The 22,448-nt window shown below is 34.5% G+C and overlaps 1 protein-coding gene across 1 annotated transcript in view; it reads right to left on the minus strand.

Annotated features, from left to right (window-relative positions):
• Positions 1-22,448, minus strand: part of Acss3 (acyl-CoA synthetase short chain family member 3) — a 159,110-nt gene that overhangs the window by 71,675 nt on the left and 64,987 nt on the right. Inside the window, exons 6-7 of the mRNA XM_005337999.5 lie at positions 19,660-19,740; positions 19,485-19,580 (exon numbers count right to left, since the gene is read on the minus strand). Of these exons, the coding sequence (XP_005338056.2) occupies positions 19,485-19,580; positions 19,660-19,740 (177 nt within the window). The remainder of the gene's footprint in view (positions 1-19,484; positions 19,581-19,659; positions 19,741-22,448) is intronic.

Genomic DNA, 22,448 nt, shown 5'->3' on the forward strand with positions numbered 1-22,448 from the left:
AGTGTGTGTGTGTGTGTGTGTGTTATTAAAAGTAATATAAAAGAGGCTGCAAGCTATTTATGTTTAATAAAAGGAAGGAATATAATAATAAACTTAGGATTTGTATGTTCTCAGCACCTATGACAACTAGCAGCTTCAGAAAACTAAAGCAGAGCCTATAAGCAACCTTTATCATGAACACTAAATAAAAGTGACTCAATGGTGTATTGATTTTATTGAGCACTCTTCTCTGTACCCTCCTGCCCAGATACACACACAGACAAGCATGCACACATAAACAATCCAATCTCTTTACAATGCTTTATTAAAGTGGCCAGTAACACATTAACCAGGCTGACCTGCCTGAAGAAAATGACACTGATTCTAAAACTTCCATCTTCAGTAAAGAGCAATGGTCTATAGAATATTCCTAAAAATAAGATTCTAACATTGTAGGGATTTTAAACAAACAAAAAGCATACCAAAAGGAGCAATGCAGCAAAAAAATTAGGACTTAAAATCTTCAAACTCAAATCAATGTCATGGGCATTTGGTTTTTTAATTCCTTTCCCCAAAACTAAAGTCTACATTATTGGTGACTGCCTAAATAACAAAAACCTCACATGATACCCACAATGACTAAGTAGAGATTCTAAGCCTTCAGCTGTTACATGTTATGGCTTGTTCACATCAGAGTTTTATAAAATATCAACTGCAAGTGTCAACTAGATTTATAACATGGCAAAAGCCAGGACAATTATAGAAATATCTTAAAATCAACTTATACGTATCACTTTCTACAATGTAGGATTCAATGAGCTAATATTAATGGACTTCAAATGACAGGTCCCTAGTTAGAAAACCAAGTAGCATCCCAACTTCTCAGATATTTCCTACTGATGACTTCAACACAGGAACACAGAGAAAGGCAAGTCCTCAGAAAAAAGAAAGATACACTTAAATTTTCAAGTTAAATCTTTGGGCAAGAATTTCAATTGCCTTATTATTAATCCCATAATTTAGTTTATCCAAGGTTGGAGGTAAATGCTACTTGTGGTTTTGCAGATTTTGTTATAAAATTGTTTTGAGTCAACTGTATCTTTGCTTTGTGTGTGTGTGTGTGTGTGTGTGTGTGTGTGTGTGTATGTGTGTCAGGATTAGAAATACATCTATTCTCTTTTGAGCTCTCCTTTTGATTATGTCACCCAAGGCATGTTTTACCTACAGTTCTGAGGTGAAAACAGCAACATTCCTTATTGAATACTATCCAAGTTCATGTCAGCTGACAGGTGCTGCCAAGCAGGGACTTGTTTATTTTGGAACAGTGATGACATTGACAATAGCACTTGTTGAGTCCCCACTGTACATCACATTCCTTTATCAAAGCGTGAGTGTTTGAGATGGCAACATTTGAACTTGAGCACTGTTAAACCTCAAGTCATTCTCTAAGACATACTATTTAGTGAAACAAAACAAAATGCAGAATAGTGTGCATATTTGTACAATGTCATTTGCATGAAACAGGGGAAAAGACATTGCTTGTACATTAATTAACTATTGTACCTATTAGACCGCCTGCCTTCAAAGGAGAGAAGATGGAAAGTTGGAAACAGGAGAGTGAGAATTTTACTGTTTATTCTTTTGTAAGTTTTGAAATATGAACCAGGTGAGAATATACCCTCTTTTAGGCTTTTTCTTCCTAGAGTCCTTTCCTCTATAAATCACATTATCTTGTCCCAATTTAAAAAACATTGCTGCTCCTTTAAAGCCACATGGGTTTGTTGCCCTCTTCCTTAAGACCCTGAGACCAAGGACTTTGTGTTACTCCTTTTCAGGAGCTGAATACTTATCAATACAATCAGATTCATGTGAGTCTAACTTCCTCAGTTGCTTGCTTACTGGAGATTTCCCACCATTCCACTGGCATCAGCAGTGAGGAGGTGTTGCCTTCAACTGGTTACAAGTTGGGCTGAGCATCATTAGGTGTCTTCCAAGTAATTCTACTCAGCAGCCAGTTAGAACCAATGCACAGTCCTTAGACAGGCACTATCAGAGCTGAGGTTATTTTTCAATATCCACTTGCCTAGTAGCTTTAATTAAAGAGCACAGAATTTAATATCAGCCTTTAATGATTTTTCTCTACTGGTTATAAATAAATGAATTAAGTTCAAGTACTAACAAGTACATGTACTGATCATTAAAATCCGACAATGGTAGGCCATATAAAGGGAAATAACTGGGTACAGTGAATCATTGTCTCAATTTCCTTATGCCTTCTTTTAAAAGCCAGATGCCAAATTGTACATATATATCATGATTTACAGGCCACAGCATCCTACATGCAGCTGACCTTTCTCCATAGATGAGAGGATGAGCTCTGGCCTAGCAGCTCCTTGTGGGTCCCCAGATCTTTGAAGACCTGAGAATTGTCTTCATCCCTATAGGAGAGGTAATTGACTTGTACTTCAGGGGAGCTCATGCATATTCTGAATTTTTTAAGTGTACATATGTTTATTTTCCTTAGGAGAAAAGTCAATAACTTTTATCAGACTCTGAAAAAGAGACTATAAACAAAAGAATTCAAAATAACTGAAAACCTCCCTAGTCAAAGATTTTGTTTGGCTCTGAGAATCAAATGAAGTGATGGGAACATCTGTTCAATATTTCCTACACAAGACAGATAAGTCTCCTTAGGACTACTCATTTAATCCATTTTTTTCAAAGGACTACAAGTATCCTCAACATGACAAAAATCACTGATTACTCAAGTCTCCAATCATTGTTATTTTTTTTCCTCCCCTATTGCTTTGATCCTAAAAAACTGCTACTTTTGTAAGTCAAATAAGTCAAATATCAGACATTTCACATTATTCAAATTAAAACTTCCCATCAGCTTACTACTTTGACAGTTCTTTTGTCCCAGCCCCTTGCTGTAGGCCCCAGAGAGATGTGACTTTTTGGGCTGGAGCTCTGACCTGTCTTCAGTGAAGAACACACTCTGGCTTCCAGGTCTGAGAAGGTAGATTTCTCCATAGCTAAAGAGCCAAGATTCTTTATGTATACAGTAGTCCACCTTGACCCACAGTTTCATCCTCCATGGTTTCAGCTATCCAAAGTCAACCACAGTCCAAAAACATTGAATGGAAAATTCCAGACATAAACAATTCACCAGTTTCAAATTACATGCTGCTCTGAGTTGCATGGTGAGATCTCATGCCACACCACTCTGACTTGCCGGGGGCCATGAATCACCCTTCTGTCTATGCTGTGTACACAACCCACTTGTTAGTCACTCAGGACCAATCTCAGGTATCAGATAGATCACACTTGGGATAATACAAAGCTTGTATTCAAGTAAGAAGGTTGACAGTAGTCTAATCCCACATCACAATGCCTGTATCATTCACTTCACAGTGTCATCTCACATCATCACAAGAAGGGGAATACAGTACAATAAGATATTTAAAAGAGAGAGAAAACATATTCTCATAACATATTTGACATTATACCATTATTTTGTTACTGGCTATTGTTAATCTTTTATTGTAAATTAAACACTATCATGGGTATTACATAAAGGGGAAAAATATAGCATATTTAGGGTTCAGTACTATCCATGGTTTCAGATATTCAGTGGGGGTCTTGAAATATATCTTCCATGAATAAGAGGAGGAGAATTATGTGCGTGTGTGTATGTGTACGTGTTTACATTGGGGCTGGGGTAAAAGTTATGTGTACGCTGTGATCTGAATGTATTTCTTAAAATTAAGTGCTGAAATTTTAATATCTAATGTAGAACTGTTGGAAAGGGGGATCTTTTAGGAGTCATTTAGGTAAAGAGGGCTCTGACCTCTTAGTGAAAGGGTTTGAAGACTCAAAAAAAAAAATATTTGGGAATCAATCTAACAAAAGGGATAAAGGACCTCTACAATGAAAACTATAGAACACTAAAGAAAAATATTGAAGAAAACTATAGGAGATGGAAAGACCTCCCATGTTCTTGATAAGCAGAATTAATCTTGTCAAAATGGCCATACTATCAAAAGCACAATACAGATTCAATGCAATCCTTATCAAAATTCCAATGACATTCATTCTTCACTGGACAAAGCAGTTATGAAATTCACTTGTAAAAATAAGAGACCTAGAATTGCCAAAGCAATTCTTAACAAAAAAAGCAAAGCAGGAAGCATCACAATTCCAGACCTCGAATTATACTACAGAGTTATAGTAACAAAATCAGCATGGTACTGGCACCAAAACAGGCGTGAAGACCAATGGATTAAAATAGAAGACACAGAGACAAACCTACATAAATGCAGCTATTTGATGCTACACAATGGTGCCATATGCTGGAGAAAAAAATAGTCTGTTTAACATATGATGCTGGAAAAATTGGAAATTCATATGTAGTAGAAAGAAATTTAACCCCTTTCTCTCATCCTGCACAAAAGTTAACACAAAATGAAACACCTAGGAATTAGATCAGAAACCCTGCACCTGCTAGAAGAAAATGTAGGCCCAATACTCCAACATGTTGGCATAGGAACTGACTTCCTTAATAAGACTCCTCAAGCACAAGAAATAAAATTTAAAAATCAAATATTGAAATAGCATCAAATTTGAAAACTTCTGCATAGCAAATAAAACAATTAAAAGCATGAAGAGTGAATCTAAAGAATGGGAGAAAATCTTTGCCCTCTGCTCTTCAGATAGGGTGTTAATATCCAGAATATACAAAGAACTCAAAACACTCAAAACCTAAATAAATAAATAAATAACCCAATGAATAAATGGGCAAAAGAGTTAAAATGACACTTCCCAAAAGTAAAAATACAAATGCTCAACAGATTTCTGGAAAAAAATTTTAACATCTCTAACAATTAGGGAAATGTAAATTACAACTACATTGAGATTTCATCTCACTCCAATCAGAATGGCAATTATCAAGAATACAAGTAACAATAAATATTAATGAGAATGTAGGGAAAAGGTACACTCATACACTACTGGTGCGACTGCACATTAATGAAACCACTCTGGAAAGTAATAAAGAAGGACTTATGGCATTTGCCAATAAATGAATGGAACTGGAAACTGTCATAGTAAGTGAAATAAGCAAGACCCAAGAAGTGAAAAGTCAAATGCTTTCCCTGATTTGCAGAAGCTAATCCAAAATGGGGGGGGGTGCATAAAATAGAAGAAAGATCAGTAGAGCAAATGAAGGGAATTGAAGGGGACGGAGGAGGGAAATAAATGGAATGAATCTGACCTAATTTCCCTATGTATATATGTGAATACACCATAATGAATCTCACCATCATGTACATCCACAAGACACTAATTAAAATTTAAAAAACTAAAGTAAATAGCAGAAAGATCAGTAGAGTAGAGGGAAGGTAACAGGTGGATGTAGGAGGGGAGGAAAAAGGGAAGTATTGGGACTGAATTAGAGCAAACTATTTTCCATGCTTTTATAATTACATCAAAACAAGCCCTGATGTTATGTATAACTAAAAAGAATATATACTTTAAAAAAATGAGCTTGAAGAAGTGGATTTGTTCTCTCTTCCTTTTTTTTAGTTTTGTTGATTTTATTTTTTTTAAATACATGATAGCAGTTCTTATTACACATATAGAGTACATATAGAGTACAATTTTTCATATCTTTGTATAAAGAGTATGTTCATGCCAATTCATGCCTTTTCTACATGTACTTTGTTTTTTTGCATTACAATTATTATTACACATATATGCCACAATTTTTATATCTGTTTATATATAAAATATGTTGACACCCAATTCAAGTCTTCATACATGTACTTTGGATAATGACGTCCATCACATTCCACTGCCCTTGCTAATCCCCTGCCCTCTCTTTTTCCCTCCCACTCCTCTTCCCTATCTAGAATTCATCTAATCCTCCAATGCTCCCCCTCCCTACCCCACTATGAGTCAACCTCCTTATACCAGAGAAAACATTCGGCATTTGTTTTTTGCGGGGATTAGCTAACTTCACTTAGCATTATCTTCTCCAATGCCATCCATTTACCTGCAAATGCCATGATTTTATTCTCTTTTATTGATAATTAATATTCCATTGTGTATATATGCCACATTTTTTTTATCCATTCATCCACTGAAGGGCATCTAGGTTGGTTCCACAGCTTAGTTATTGTGAATTGTGCTGCTATAAAATTGATGTGGCAGTGTCCCTGTAGTATGTTGTTTTCTCTTGCCTTTTGGCTGTTTGCCATATGAGGACACAATGTTCCTCCTAGAGCAAACTTGTCAGGATCTTCATCTTATACTTCCCAGACTTCAAAACTATAAAAAATAAAAATCTATTCTTTTCAAATTACCCAGTCTGTGGTATTCTGTCATAGCATCACAAAACAGACTACGAACAGTGTGTATCTATAACTATCTAGAACTATTCCTTTTAATTTGGTTCTTGTCTATCTTTTTGCAGCTGTGAGAGTTTACCATCTTGGGCCCTGTGATGAGACTACTGCACAATGAATAAGCCATTGTTTCCAACTAGGTGATGAGTCTCTGTCCCATGAAAAAGTCGTTTACCTCTGGAAGTATTCATGTCAAGCAAACAAAGCAGAGCACCGGATTGAGCAATTCCACACACCCTGTACTGAGCTAATAAGGAACTCTGACATATTTAGTATTCTCAGTAGTCAGAGCATTTATCCCTGGTAGTCGGTGTTTCACAGCTTTAGTAGGAATGCTTTTGCCTCTGAGTTCTTCTGCTACTCTATACTAAAGGGAAAAATTAAGATTTTTCTTATTCATAGTGATGAGTGAGACTGCTAGATGTAGAGAAATTAATGGCTTCTTGCTTTATTATACTACCCAACTTGTACCCAGGAAGTTCAGTGTGGATATTCTACACCTGAGATTACAAAAAGTCTGTTCCTCCACTCCTTCCAACCTTCGAACATGTTCATATTTTCCCCATGTTAAAACCCATACACACACATACACACAAACACACACACAAACACATACACAGAACAAGCCTTCCTATGAAATTGCTCTAACAAAGATGGATGATGACTCCATCATCACCTCAGCCATTTTCAGCCATTCTATTGGGTTTCTCTCTGCAGTGCTTGCATAGTTGAATTGTCCTCTTTGAGAAAACCTTCTCTCCACTATTCTTCAGCACATCCTGTTCATCTGATACTCCGTCTCTCCAAACTCTCATTCTCAGTTTGTATAGCTTCTCAAAGCTTTCCCGAGTTTCTATTCTTAATTTTCACTTCTCTGGGTATCTTGATCACCTTGAGGACTTATATTATTAGAGCTTCTAATTCTGAAAGTTTTCTCAGCTTCATACCTGACTTTCCAGTATTAGTTATGTGTCTGAGTATCACCTTGAAATTCAACATTACCAAAACCAAAAGCACTGAGTCCTTCTCCACCAGGCATTCTTCCTGCTGCAGTACTGTGGTTGATAACTGATATGATATCAATGGTCCCCACTGAAGAAAACACCTACTTTCAATTCCATTTTCACCTCTTTCCTGCAGAATCCACCTGACACCCTAAAATCCTGCCTTCCCCTTCATGTTCATATTACTGATTCCCTGGTTCTGGCTATGGATCTTGTAGTACTCAACTCAACTCAAGCCAAAGAACCTTGTTTCAAATCCCAAATCCATCACCCTTGTACCACGGGTAAAGCTACTGAATGTCTCTGATCCTTAGTAGTCACAGATACAAAAAGGGAATTAAAAATACCTACCTCAGATGTTTATAGTTAGAATTAAGACTTCTAAGTGCTTTACATACATTCAACCAATAATAGCAATAAGTATGATTTTCTTTTACTCTCTCATCCACAATTTTTTTTTCCTGTCTACTAGTCCTAAACTTCCCTTAAAGACTAGTGGACAGACTTTTGAGCCACAGTGTGATAATTCAATGTAAAGTATTTTTTTATAGACGATGACCCACTTAAATAGAACTTTTTATAATTTCTACACAGTGTAAGAGCTTTCTTATTTAAGCAGTGTCTTGATATTTTTACTATCTGCTCTTCATATCAATTTAAATCCTTGACTGTATTGTCAGCTCTTTCAGTGGAAGGGCCATCTCTGATATTTATTCTGTTTTCTGTTCATCTTTGAGAATGATGTTGAGCTCACAATAGGTTCCAATAAATATTGTAGGTGGAGTTATGACAATAGCTGCATGTTCTTGCTCCAACATAAGACACAGACATATGTAGAAAAATGTAAACTTAAAAGTAGGTATCTTTGAACTACTAGCCATGTGAGAAATCTAAAAGACACTGGCATCAGCTTCATAATCTTTTCCATTTGAAAAGATTATATAAAATTATACAGCCAAATCACAGTAATAACTGAGTTATCAGATTTCTCATTCCACACATTCAGAAAAGCATATTGCTGTTACACCAGATTAAGAAAAAAAAAGAAAATTTCCATTTCATAGGAGGGGAAAGAAGATCTATGAAGTTTCCTACTGAGTGAACTAGTTAGCAACCATCATAGCAAGTGGCTTAAAAAGAAGCAAGATATCCCTGTCCTTGAAAAAGGAATAAACAAACTAGTGAAATCAGTTAACACTGGCAAAAATGCAAAATTCCTGGCAAGAGAAAATGATTATATATACTTAACTTTAAGGATGATCTGTCAAAAGTATCACATAAAAATAATGGGGAAGTAGTTATCAACTTCAGTGATCACAAACATGAGACTTTCACACTTGGAAATGGCTCAAATTTTATATGTAAAGTAAATAAGTATATGAACTCAGCATGAATATGAGAACACCATCATTGTATTTTATTAAAATATGTGTGCATATAAACAAATAGATATTTCTTCAAAGGTTTTAAAATTTCACATACACCATCCCATTTGATTCCTGTCCAAATAGAGGATAACACAGAGTTCATTTTCATGCTAATCTTTTCATAAAGAAAGAAAAGGAGGAGTTATCTAAACTCTCTATTCCCTGTATGAACCCCTGAAGAGAACATGAATAAGATTATTAAGCTGAATATTTTGAAGACTGCCAAGAAACGCATGCAGTTTAAAACTAGTAATGAAGCCCATCAAAAAAGGCAGAAGTAAAGGTTATTAATGTTTGGATAATAGTGAACCATCAAATGTACTGTCTCATTCACAGATGAAAGGCTTCAAGGTCGTGCTTATTTCCCTCACAAGTTCTACTCCTAAGGACAGACCCTTGAGGGGAAAGACCACTGGGCTATTTTCCATATCTGCTCTGTATTCTTCAAAGTTGGTAGTAGCAGGATCAACACATCTCTGTGGGCTGATTCCTTTGCCTGTGCTTACAAGAGAATTAATGGGCTCCAAAGGGAGATGCCTCCAGTGCTCTGATGACTGCTGCAGTGTGAGGACAAAGAGACTTTGAGAGAAGAAATGCGGAGGCTCTAAAAATCCAGACATTGTGATAGTTGGTGTGTAGGCCAATGAGTGGTTGGGGCTTACATTTTAGAATTCTATCTTGGAAAGAATAAGCTGTATTTTGTAATAATGACAGTAGCTTATAATATCCAGAATTAGTTATTCTAAAGGCTTCTCATGGATTAAAAATTTGAATGTCATATAAGAAAGAAATTATTAGTGTTGATATTTATAAAGGAATGAAATGGAAGCAAGGCAGGTAATTAGATGGTCTCAGGCCACACGATTAATACATAAAAGTGTCAGAAATCATAACGGCTGTCTTAAGTCCTATGAAACTTTCCTTCAGTAAATACATTTGAAAAATCAGCATCAATAACTAAAAAGAAACTGAAATGAAAATTGTTGAGTTGAAAAATTAGAATAAGTTGCCAATAACTGTATTTATTCTAGAAAAAGGAAAACAATACAGAAGATTCACAGAAGTGAAAACTGGGAGAACATGAGTCAACCTTTGTTCTGGTAAAGATGAAAAAATGGATTCCCGAAGTAGTTGAATTATCCAAGTCATATAGATAGATAGAGGCAGAGCAAGATAGAAAACACAGATATTTGTATTTCAGGTCCAGTGATCATGCTTCTATACTACAATTCAGAATCTTAAATCCTCTTTATTTCTTTTTTATTTATTTATTTATTTATTTATTTTTAGTTTTTTTTTTATTGTTGGTCGTTCAAAACATTACATAGTTCTTAATACATCATATTTCACAGTTTGATTCAAGTGGGTTATGAACTCCCAACTTTACCCCATATACAGATTGCTGTATCACATCAGTTACCCTTCCATTGATTGACATATTGCCTTTGGGAAAGGGAGTGAGAAGGGAAATCGCATGGAAATGGAAGGCGATCCTCAGGGTTATACAAAATGATATATAAGAGGAAAGGAGGGGTAAGACAAGATAATACAAATGGAAGAAATGATTTACAGTAGAAGGGGTAGAGAGAGAAAAGGGGAGGGGAGGGGAGTGGAGGGGAGAGGAGGGGAGGGGAGGAGACGGGAGGGGAGGGGGGATAGTAGAGAATAGAACTGACAGAAGAATACATCAGACTCTTTATTTCTTAAACCACTTTATTGTCTAAGAAGGCAAGAGTCTAGTATACACCATCAATGTTAATTGTTGAATTATTAACAAATAGCCATCTATCCTGGTAAGTATAAGTGAGAATACCTAAGAATTTGTTGAAATGACTTGCATATCAAGCATACAATTTGAATTGCCCAAATAATGTAAAATGAGAGGAAGCTTTTATTTATTTACTTTTGAGGATTTTAAAGGAGGCTATCATTACATAAAAATGACAATTGCCATATCAATACCAAGTCTACTAACCAATTTAATTCTAAGCTAGATTTAAGGAGAACAGTAACCACCAACATTCTCTTCTGAAACTAGGTAATAACCTAGCCAAGGATCAACAGTACCCTGGTTTCTTGCTTTACCCATAGCCTTGTTGTGGAAGCCTGAGTTCCAAGCATTATGAACCTGATATATGCGTACGAGACACACAATTCTACACTGGTACACAGCAGTAAGGAGAAAGGCAGGACCCAGAAGGACTTATTTACCCTTGAGAAGCAGTGTTAGGTTTGATTTGGGAGATGGCAAATTATAAGAGTAGACAAATACTAAATAGAAGGCAGAAGCCAGGAGGCACATCTATGTATAATCACTATTTGATGAAACACAACACTATGTATTTAGACATTAAAGTTCCTATATTAAAAGATGGCATTATTCTTGTTTGGATTTTAAGTTTCCCCCAAAGACTCACGTGTTAAATAAAGGCTTGGTCCCCACCTGATGGTACCACTGCGATCTATAGGAACCTTTGGGTAGGGGCATCTAGTGGAAGGAAGTTAGGTCATATCTATATATCAACAGGTCAATCCAGTTTGGCTCCCATAATGAAGTATTTTAATATGCCCAGTTTAATTAATGAAAGTAAATCTTTGTCTATAAAAATATAGCCCATCCTATGTAAATTGTCACAAAGACCTCTGATACAAGAGGAAATTAAAATTAATTCTCCTCCTAGAGAAAACAAAATCTTTACCTATCAGTCAAGTTATTATTTTTCTTGATATCTTCATTCAGGCATATATTTAACAAATGCTTATTGGGAAAATGAATGTGTGTGAAGAATAAGATTAGGAGCTGAGAATTGATGCTAAGCAAAACCGGAGATGATTACTTCCTTAGTAGAATTTAGAATGGAGAGGGTTGAGTACACATACCAAAGACCACACCAACTAATGTGAAACTGCACTGTGGGGAAGTCGTCCCAATAATGAAAGGAGATTTGTCCAACAAGGCAGGAGGGGTCAAGGAGAGAAAAATGGAGATGATGAGGGATGTCAGGAAAAGCTGTTATTATGGAAAGATGATAATAGATGCCAACTGAAAATGACTGTGGGCTTAAAATCCAGGTTAGGAAACAGACTACTGAGTGTGTATAAGCTTCAAAGATGAACAAAGAATGTTGTTACTGCAAGGGGAGAAGAGAATTAAGCATTTTGGTTCATTTGTTTTAAAATAAATATGAATGTATTTTTTAACTTTAGTAGTCATTAGGATGCTCATGCCAAAGCAGAAAAGCAGTATTTCTGATATGTTTACCTCCTGCAGATGTATAGTTATTGTCTTTTTATGGAAGGAAAAAAAACTTATTTAAATATCCATTATACTCTTTCATTTTTAAACACACCTTATATCAATCAACCAGCTCCTGTGTCTAGGAGTTAAACTGAATGTCCAAATTAATTTTAACCATTTGAGGTGTTATTTTCATCTGATATAGTTATAGGTTTGTATTAAATTCCAGAATATTAAAAAAAAGTCTTTGCTGAGAAAAAGGATTCATTCATTATTCATTTGCAAAATATCACAAGCTATTTGCATTCAATAAAAGATATTTTTTATGCACTGGTTGTTGTACTCCAGATGATTTGGCACATAATGATCTGCAAATCTCTTGGTATTTCAGAACATCAATTTTTGTTAAATCAGGATTCATCATTAAGGAGAGATGTTTTCCTAGACACTAATTCACTATCTACTTTATATGACACTTTTGAAATGCTATAATTTATTAAGCATGAAAATAAAACTTCAATCACAATGAGCTCTCTCTATATTTTTCCTTTAGAAAAGGCAACCCTATAGGAAGAACATGAATGATGTACTAAATTATTTTGCTTACTATATGAAGAATGCACTTTTATTACTTTAACACAGGAATTTGGCTTCTTAAATAAAATACTCCTAATAATGCTAAATTAAAATAACACTAAATACAGTCAACTCCTCACATTCCTGGGTTCCACTTCATGAATTTAAACAACAATGGATAAGAAATATTTTTTTAAAAATGTATCTGTCCTGAATATTTAGTTTTTTTGTCATTACCCCCTAAACAATACACTACAACAACTATTTATGCAGTATTTACTTTGTATTAGTTATTATAAGTATTGTGGAGATGATTTAAAGTATATGGAAGGTCAAGCACACTGGCACATGCCTGTAATCCCAGTGACTCAGGAACCTGAGAAAGCAGAATTCCAAATTTAAAGCCAGCCTTAGCAACTTAGCAAGGCCCTAGGAAACTCAGTGAGACTCTGTTTCTAAATAAAATGCCAGAAAGGGCTGGGGATGTGGTTCAGTGGTTAAGTGCCCCTGGGTTCAATACTCAGTACCAAAAAATAATAAATAAATAAATAAATAAATAAATAAACAAATAAATAAACAACAAATAAATAAATGTATATGAAGAATAAGGATAGGTTATATGCAAATGCTATGCTATTTTATATAATGACTTGTACATCTGTGGACTTTGATGTTGGCATTTGCTGGAACAAATGCCCTATGGATACTAAGGACAACTGTATTTATCTGGTAATCAGCTTAAAATAGGGCACAAGTGGGATAATAATTTTGTGAAGCCTCATAAACATTTTCTTCATATGCTGGCTTAACAACAAGTCATAATTCTTTTTTAGTTTAGTTTTGCTCTAATCAGTCAATCAATCAGGAAATTTTATTCCTTGCACTTTCCATGCTTAAATTGTTAATAAATCTTCTTAAAATGGCTCATTCACTCAATAAATTTTACCTACCTCCAGGAAGCACTGTGCCAGGTTAAATGACAAACATCCCTTTCCCACCAAGAGTTTACAGAATGGCAACACCATATTTGCAAGATTGAAGGAATCTAGGTGGCTTAATAGGAGTATAAAGAATAACTTCATCACCCAGAGGAAAGCAAAAATAAAAATATCAGGCAGGAGGTTAGTTAAACTTTAATATTTAGGCTATAATATTTTATATTTAATCCCTTGAGAAAAGAATCACTTTTCTATATGACCAGAATAATGGTGAAATTTTAAAAGAGGGAACTACTTAACCACAGGCAAAATTCTGTTCATGTAAGTGCCACCATGACAGGAGTATGGGAGAGGAGAGATGGAGGTCAGGAACTAGAGGAGAATCTGGATGTAGGTGCAGACAGGTGACTATGGATTATTTTTATTATGCAAATCAGACTGAATTATCTTCTTTAAGAGACAGGAGTGCTCTGAAGATTTTCAATTTTCATTTCTTAAACTATTTATACAATTGTAAATTCACATACAGTTGTAAGAAATAATACAGAAATACACCATGTACACTGTACCAAGTTTTACCCAGTAAAACTGCCTAGAAAAATTGTAGTACTCTTTCACATTTAGGATATTGGTATCACCAAGATACAAAATAGCTGCATTTCCAGAAGGTTCTCTTGTGATACCCTTCTCAGCCAAGTGTATCTGTTGGTAGTATACAGCAGTACAATGGATATTTGTATGTTTATCTCCTATGTTCAGATAGTACTAAACTCAATGGTTGTGAGACTTTTCTTTGTATATTCTGCAATTTCCTACATAGATAATCATGCCATATGCAAATAGAGACTATTTTATTTCTTCCATCCTGATTTTTACACTTTTTGTTTCCTTATATTGCCATATTCAACTGGCTAGAACTTCTACAACCCTATCAAATAAATTGATAAAAGTGAAGATCTTTGCCATGTTCCCAAATATTGTGGAGATATTTCAATCTTATTAAGTGTGAAGTTAGCACGGAGTATTTTTGTAGATGTTCTTTGTCAGGCTGAAAAAATTCCTTTTTATTCCTAGTTTTCTGAGAGTTCTAAATTATGAGAGGATATTTAATTATTAAATGAATTTTTTGTATCAATTAACATAATAAAATGATTTTCTTATTTAACCTGTTAATATGTTAGATTAATAAGATAAATCATATTTGATTGCTTTTCAAATATTGAACCAGCCTTGAATATTGGGATAAATTCTACCTGGTCATGATGTACAATTCTTTGTACATACTGCTAAGTTCTATTTACTAATATTTTGTCAGGGATTTTTGTATATATATTCATGAGAGATATCATTCCGCGATAATATGTTGTGTTTTTTTTTCTCTTTTTCTGGTTTTGTTATTATGGCAAGGGCAATATGAACCTCTCTCTTTTTCTACTTTCTGAAGGATCTTATGCAGAATTGGTGTTAATTCTCCTTTAAGTATTTAGTGGGGTTTTCCAGTAAAGCCTTCTGTGCCTGGAGATTTCTTGCTAGGAATCTTTTAAATTACAAATTTGATTTTTTAAAATAATAATAAGGTTATTTGAGTGGACTATTTCTTATTTGGTGAGTTGTGGTAGTTGTGATTTTTGAGGAAATGGTCCATTTCATCTAAGTCATCAAATTTATGTATGTTAAGCGGGTTAGAGAATTTATTATCCATTTTATGTCTAAAGGGTCATTAATGATATATCCTGCTTCATTTGTGGTATCAGTAATTTGTGTGATCTCTTTTTCTTTGTCACACTGGTAGAGGTTTATCACTTTTATTTCACAGAATCGGCTCTGTGGTTCATTGATTTTCTCTATTGCTTTTCTGTTTTCAATTTCATCACTTTATTTTCTTCCTTCTGCTTGTTTGGTGTTTATTTTGCCTTCTTTTCTTATGTTCTTGAGTTGGGTGCTTAGTTCCTTGATTTGAGATTTTTCCTCTTTTCTAATGTATCCATTTAATACCAAAAACATCCTCCCCACAGTTTTTAAAATATGTCCCACACATTTTGATATTATATACTTTCCTTTTATTCAGATAAAAATAAATATGTGTATCTACAAAAAAAATATGTGTGTGTGTGTGTGTGTGTGTGTGTGTGTGTGTATTCCTTTCTTAAGAGTACTTCTTTATCCCACGGCTGATTTAAATGTGCATTGATTAGTTTTCAATCATTTGGAGATTTTCCTTTTACCTCTTTGCTATTGATTTCTACATTGAATCCACAAAAGTTAAAAAAAAAAAACTGGCTCTGTGTGATTTCAATTATTTTAAAGTGATTGAAGTTGTGCTGTGTGTCTGTCTCCTAGGACCTTATCTATCTTGGTATGTGTTCCATGGGCACTTAAAAGTGTTTTGCTATGGTTGGAAAGAGTGTTCTATAAATATCAGTTAGGTCTTTTGGTTGACAATGCTGCCTTTTCTATATGTTTGCTGATTCTATTTCTGTTATTCTAACAATTATTGATATGGGAATGTTGAAGTGAGGAGAGTGCAGAAACAAGAAAGTGTAGGGGGGAGTGTAGAAATGAATGACACCAAAGGCAGAAGCATATGTCAGAAAGGCCTCTAGTCTATCTAACAATAATCTGCAATATGTAACTGATTTGTTCAGACACATATCAAATTAGAAACGCAAACATGGAGTGAACATGAGTCAGCATGACATGAATGTCAACCTTGAATATATGACAGGGGAGAAAGGAAAGAAGGGACAGTTTGATAGTTACTAAAACAGTAGATTCAAAGGGAATAATGACCAAAGAGCGGAAGGTGTAAAGACAATGAAGTTAAAATCATTTGTATATTTTGTATCTTGGATGACTGTGTGGATTGAGGTGACATCAATAGAACTATAGACTACATGGGAGGAAACACATTTGGCTGGAAAGAGTGGAACTAACAGAATCCATTCATGTCATCATGAGAATAAGGTATCTATGGACCATCCAAAGAGGTCTAAAAATATAGACACTTCAAAAGAATGTCAGATAAACAAGTAGGATTTTAGAGCCTTGGTTTAATTAGTAACAATCTAATCTACCTACATTGAGATTATCCAGGAAATACAAACCGAATGAGAAAAGAGGGTTAATAATATGACTCAATTAAACCCCAATGTTTAGGACTGAAAGAAGAGAAGAAACCGGGAGAGGAAAGTGCTATCTATCTGTCAGAGAAGGAAGAGAATGGACAGGTGAGTTTATTTTGGTTCTACACGTATTCATTGACGGCTTACTTTCTGCAGTACACTATACTGGGAGACTGGCTTTTGATGCTGTTACTCTTTCTCGATGTAAACAGATAATCCAGTGTGGCCAGCTCAGCAACAGATATTCACTGAACAACCTAAGACTGTGAGAGAAAACATTCAGGAGATGGTGACATTAAATCAGAGTCTTCAAGGATAGTAGAAATTATCCAGGTAAGGAAAGAGAGAGAAAAAGCCACACCAGGCCAAGGGTACCATCTGAACAACAGCAAAGGGGCATGGGGCTCAAGAGAGGAGAGAATATTTCCTAAAACTGTCAGCAGTGCTGAATGTGACTGAGAAATAAGATCACATCATATGGAAGAAGGCCCTTTCACTTTGACACTCAGGAAGTCACTGGTGACCTCTGCTACAGCAGCTTCTATGAAATGATGTGGATGGAAACCAGATAAGGGTGAGAAGATGAGGGAGTGGAAGAATGTGAAGTTCAGACCACGTTGGTAGGGTCATTTCTCAAGGAGCTTAGTGCAGAAGAATAAAGATGGAAAAGCTAGAAGTGGGTCAAACTCTAAAAGGCTTTGTTGTGTGATCAGAGAGAATGGAGGACATTTCCAAGTTGGGGGAAAAAAAGAGGAGAGGGCAGACAAAGGCTTAAAAAAGTAGGTTACTTTATCAGTCATTCACACAGCAAATATTTATAGAACCTCTACACTGTTCTTGAGCATATCACTCCAAGATAAAGACAATCAACCTCCCTTCCTGGTTTTAATTTTAAATAAACTGGAGAAACGATAGAAAGCCAACAGTCAGTAGCAGAAAAATTACATGTATCTCAATTCTGAAGTCAGCATAATAGTGATAAACATAAATACTTATAAAGGTGAATTCTGCTTTGTCACGTTTATATGAGCAATGCCACATTTTAATGTAAGTATTCAGTGTTGAGATTTATTTTGCTTGCTTGCCAAATAAAAACATTTATTCTCTTGCAAGGACTTCAGTACGGAACAGATGTGTCAAGCTTTATATCATGCAGTAATTAATTACAGGCACCTGAATGCGTATGAGTCTGCCAGATACAAAAACACAGTTCAAGAGATGTAGAATTGTATGCAATGGTTTAATTCTTGTATTAAAGTCTTCCTGAATTTCTCCTAGCATTCAGAGACAAAAAATTGAAAACTAAAACAGCTAAAATTGACAGGACACAAATGACCTCACAATAGAAAAGGCACTAGAATTCATTTCATATAAAGAATAGTCTCTCGGTTTTTTTTTAGATTCAGTGAGTCGCAGAGTGTTAATATTGTAAAGAAACTTGACATTATGCGATACTTCTATACACAGCCCACATATACAATTCTCTTCTTCACCTTCCTACTCTGATATTGAGAGACCACTTTATATGAAAGAGAACCTCCCAGTAGAGAAACTATTCATTCTACTACAATGCTATACATTTAAATTTGTCTCTGATTATGCCCCAAATATAACTTTCTGCAACTCTGCATTATAAGGGTACTTATTTTATATGCATCATCTCTTTAAGTACCAAAAGTTGCTTTTGATATATGCACCTTAGATACATTGTCTTTCACACTAACCACTCCTAGTTCCTCTCTTTCTTTATGATTTTTACCCTAGTCTTTTTCTTTTACATGATTTTTAGTAAGCTATTTTTTGTTTTGTTTAATTTTTGTTGTTATCCTCTTCATTAAACTAACCATGAATTTTCAAATGCAGAAAAATAAATATGCTATCATAGTATGTGGTAACTATTCTTAAAGCAATCCCACCAATGATTTGTATTTGTACCATGGACAATAATAATACTCAGGATTTAATGGCAAAAAGTACGACCAACCCAAGTTTGTCCTATTTCATTTCTGTATATATATTTTTTTAATTTAAATATAAAATTGTGAAGATGTCTGCATTTTTCTATCCCATTGTGTCAAAAATAATCCAGGATCATTTTGAATGATAATTTAGCAAATCACTATACATTTTATCCCTCCAAGATTTTAATCTCTTACAAATCTGATGAGTATGCTATCTAAGTCTTCATATAAGTCACTGGTAAAAGTAAAGAGAATAAGTACAAAGGGAGAACTTCCTAGTTATACAGACAAAAACCTTATTCCAGATTGATATTAATTCATCTACTAGAATTTTCCAGTAGTTATTTGTTTAGCTATGAATCTGGTCAGTTTCTATTCCTTTCCTTTACACACTGTTATCATTAGAAACCATTGAAAATATTTACCTATAATTAAGACAAAATACCTCTTTGGAAACCCAATAATTCTTTAAAAAAGAAAAAAAATGTGAATATATATTGCTTGTTTAATGGTAAATATTTTCTCTTCTAGGATTCCAAAATCAGTATCAGCTTGATAATATTCTCTAAAAATCTATTAAGGATAGACATTAAATTTGTTCTTGTCCATTCTCTGGAATTCAATTTATACTGATTGTTCTAAACTATAAATGAAATAGCTGGCTATTATTTCCTACAAATTACCTTCTCTTCTGAAATCATATTTTTAACTGGAAGAAGATATAAAAATGTTCCCTGTCTCTATACTCATTTTACTGTTCCTACTCAGGACTACTACTCAAAAATTTCATGAAAATATGTCCCACCTATATGTCATATAACATTTATTTTATTACCTCATATAAAACTGTTGTGTTCCCATGTAGGAGAGGTCCATAACAGATATAAGAATGTCCAACAACCCAGCCTAAGTCAGAAGCTGCCCACCACACCTGAAAAATAAGAAAATGATAAAAATGAACATGGCTTTATCAGAAATGTCATATAGCCTACACTTAAAACCATGATTACCTCTCCAGGTTTAAGGCCATATATTGAAGACATTGTCCAATTTAGCATTACTGCGTAGCCTCCAGTGGGCCTCACCACACCCTAAAGGAGAGAAAGAGTGAAGTTAAAGTCAGTGGGATGTTATGTTAAAAATTTCTCTATCTTCATGCTCTCTACTTTAAAAATTCCAGATTTAAAGTATTGGATATTCTGTAGAGTACATATTACTTCACCTTTTATATAACTATATTTGAATCACTATTTCTGTGGCTTCTCCCACAGAAAAAATTGTTCTAATAAACCCAGAACAATTTGTCCTGCTCAGTTCCATTTGTGGAATCCATCCTTGCATGACATTATTACTCTTCTAAAGAAGACTTACGACTTCACAAAATCACATAAAATATTTTCAGTGGTGTTACCCATTATCAGCATAACATTTTCAAATGCAGTTCCTGAACAAAAATGGAAAATAACAAAATTAAGTGCAGGAAAAAGTTCAAATGGAGTTACATGCCTAAAATACAGACTAACATAAGGACATCTATTCCTCAAGATAATTAAACAAAACTGGGTTGCTTAGAGGAAACACAGTCATATTCCAACTGGAACCCAATTCCAATGCTAAAGAGGAATCCTGTAGGCATCATGTTAGAGTTTAGCAATACTTTGGCGGTAGATTCTGAAACCCAGAGGATTGAAGCCTGAGGAGTTGGACTTAAAGCTAACAGATTTTATTTATACTACAATTGGGACAAAACCAGGGATCATTACATCACTATCACACCATTTTCATAAATCAACTTTCTGTAGATTTCCTCAAAATTGTGAACATATTCAACTTTAACAGAAGACTAATATTTGATCAGTGGGCGTAAGGGTCATCATAAATAAGAACTGATGGCAAATTTAATAATTAATTAATTTTATTTATTGCTTCATTATACACATTAATCATTAGCCCAGTAAGACATAACCAAGTTTTTTATCCAGAATAAGTAAGTGAATGCCTGCTAAGTACAAGTTATATTATATTCAAATGCAGTTGAAGCATCTTTTAGTAATTATAACTGCTCTATGAAAAAGAAAATTATTTTACATAAAAGAGTAAGCATGGCTTTAATCAATAAATGTGCTGTTAATTATAATTTTTTGGCCTAACTTTGCATTTTTAACCCATATACATGGACCAGGGGAATGAAAAATAGATTGATTTTTTTCCATTAGTTGCTAAAATCACTGCTCTCCTCAGGTACCACTAATAAAACATAGGTATCAAGCTGTGGAACATATTTTAACTACTAGCAACAACACCTGGTCTCTTGGCAAATACCAGGTGAAGCTTTGGTGGCATTTGAGAGCTATTTTCTTTGTTGTATGACATGGTTAGCAGGCAGCTGGATCTCTTGATCATCTTGAGAATATAAGAAATCTTGGGCCTCCTGCCAGCAAACTTCACACATGCATTTTGCTATGTCAACTGAGAAGCTATTTCCCTGTATAGTCTATCCTATCTTCCACACACTTTGCTAATTAGTTTATTGTAATAAGGTCTCTTTTCCTATGGCTCAATAACTTAATGAATTTGACATTAATCAGTTTGCAAATTCTCTTTCCTAAAAACTCTCACTCATTTTTCCAAGGAGAAAAAGTACATTTTTTTTGGTAGACAATAAACTATCTATATGTTATGGTAGACAGCAATATTTATTGTCAATAATATTTCACTGGATACATTTTAGACTTTTCTCTCCACCCTATTTTAAGGTTATTTTTGTCAACAATTATTATAATGGAGTAAATTTTTAGATTATGTGGTACAGAGAGTACGATGCATTGATCTGGAAGTGATGAAAAGGAATAAACTCCAACAGAAAACTTATAGAATTAATAAACAAATTCAACCAAGTAGCAGTATAGAAAATCAATATCCATAAATCAAATGCATTTCTATATATCAGTGATGAATCCTCTGAAACTTGGAATCAAAGTAACAAAAGAGGTGAAAGACCTCTATAATGAAAACTACAGAACACTAAAGAAAGAAATTGAAGAAGACCTTAGATGGAAAGATCTCCCATATTCTTGGAACAACTAATATTGTCAAAATGGACATACTACCCAAAGCTCTATACAGATTCAATGCCAATTAAAATCCCCACAACATTCCTTATAGAAATAGAAAAGGCAATCATGAAACTCTTTTGGAAAAATAAGAGACCCAGAATAGCCAAAACAATCCTTAGCAAGAAGAGTAAAGCAGGAGGCATCACAATACACTACCTTAAACTATAAATACAAAGCTATAGTAATAAAAATCACATGGTATTGACATCACAATAGACATTTAGACCAATGGTACAGAATAGAAGGCACGGAGACAAACTCACATAAATACAGTTATCATACTAGACAAAGGCACCTAAAACATACAGTGGAGTAAAGATAGCCTCTTCAAAAAATGGTGCTGGAAAAACTGGAAATCCTTATGCAGCAAAATGAAAATAAACCCTTATCTCTCACCTTGCACAAAATTCAATGTGGATCAAGGACCTAGGAATTGGATCAGACACTTTGTGTCTAATAGAGGAAAAAGTAGGCCCAAATCTTTATCATGTTGGATTAGGCCCTGACTTCCTTAATAAGACTCCTAATGTGCAAGACATAAAATCAAGAATTAATAAATGGATGGACTCAAACTAAAAAACTTCTTCTCAGCAAAAGAAAAAATCGGTGAACTGAACAGCAGCCTACATTTTGGGAGCAAATTTTTGCCACACGCACATCAGATAGAGCACTTATCTTCAGAA

The sequence above is a fragment of the Ictidomys tridecemlineatus genome, chromosome 6 (genome assembly GCF_052094955.1).
Source record: "Ictidomys tridecemlineatus isolate mIctTri1 chromosome 6, mIctTri1.hap1, whole genome shotgun sequence".
Classification (NCBI taxonomy): Eukaryota; Metazoa; Chordata; class Mammalia; order Rodentia; family Sciuridae; genus Ictidomys; species Ictidomys tridecemlineatus.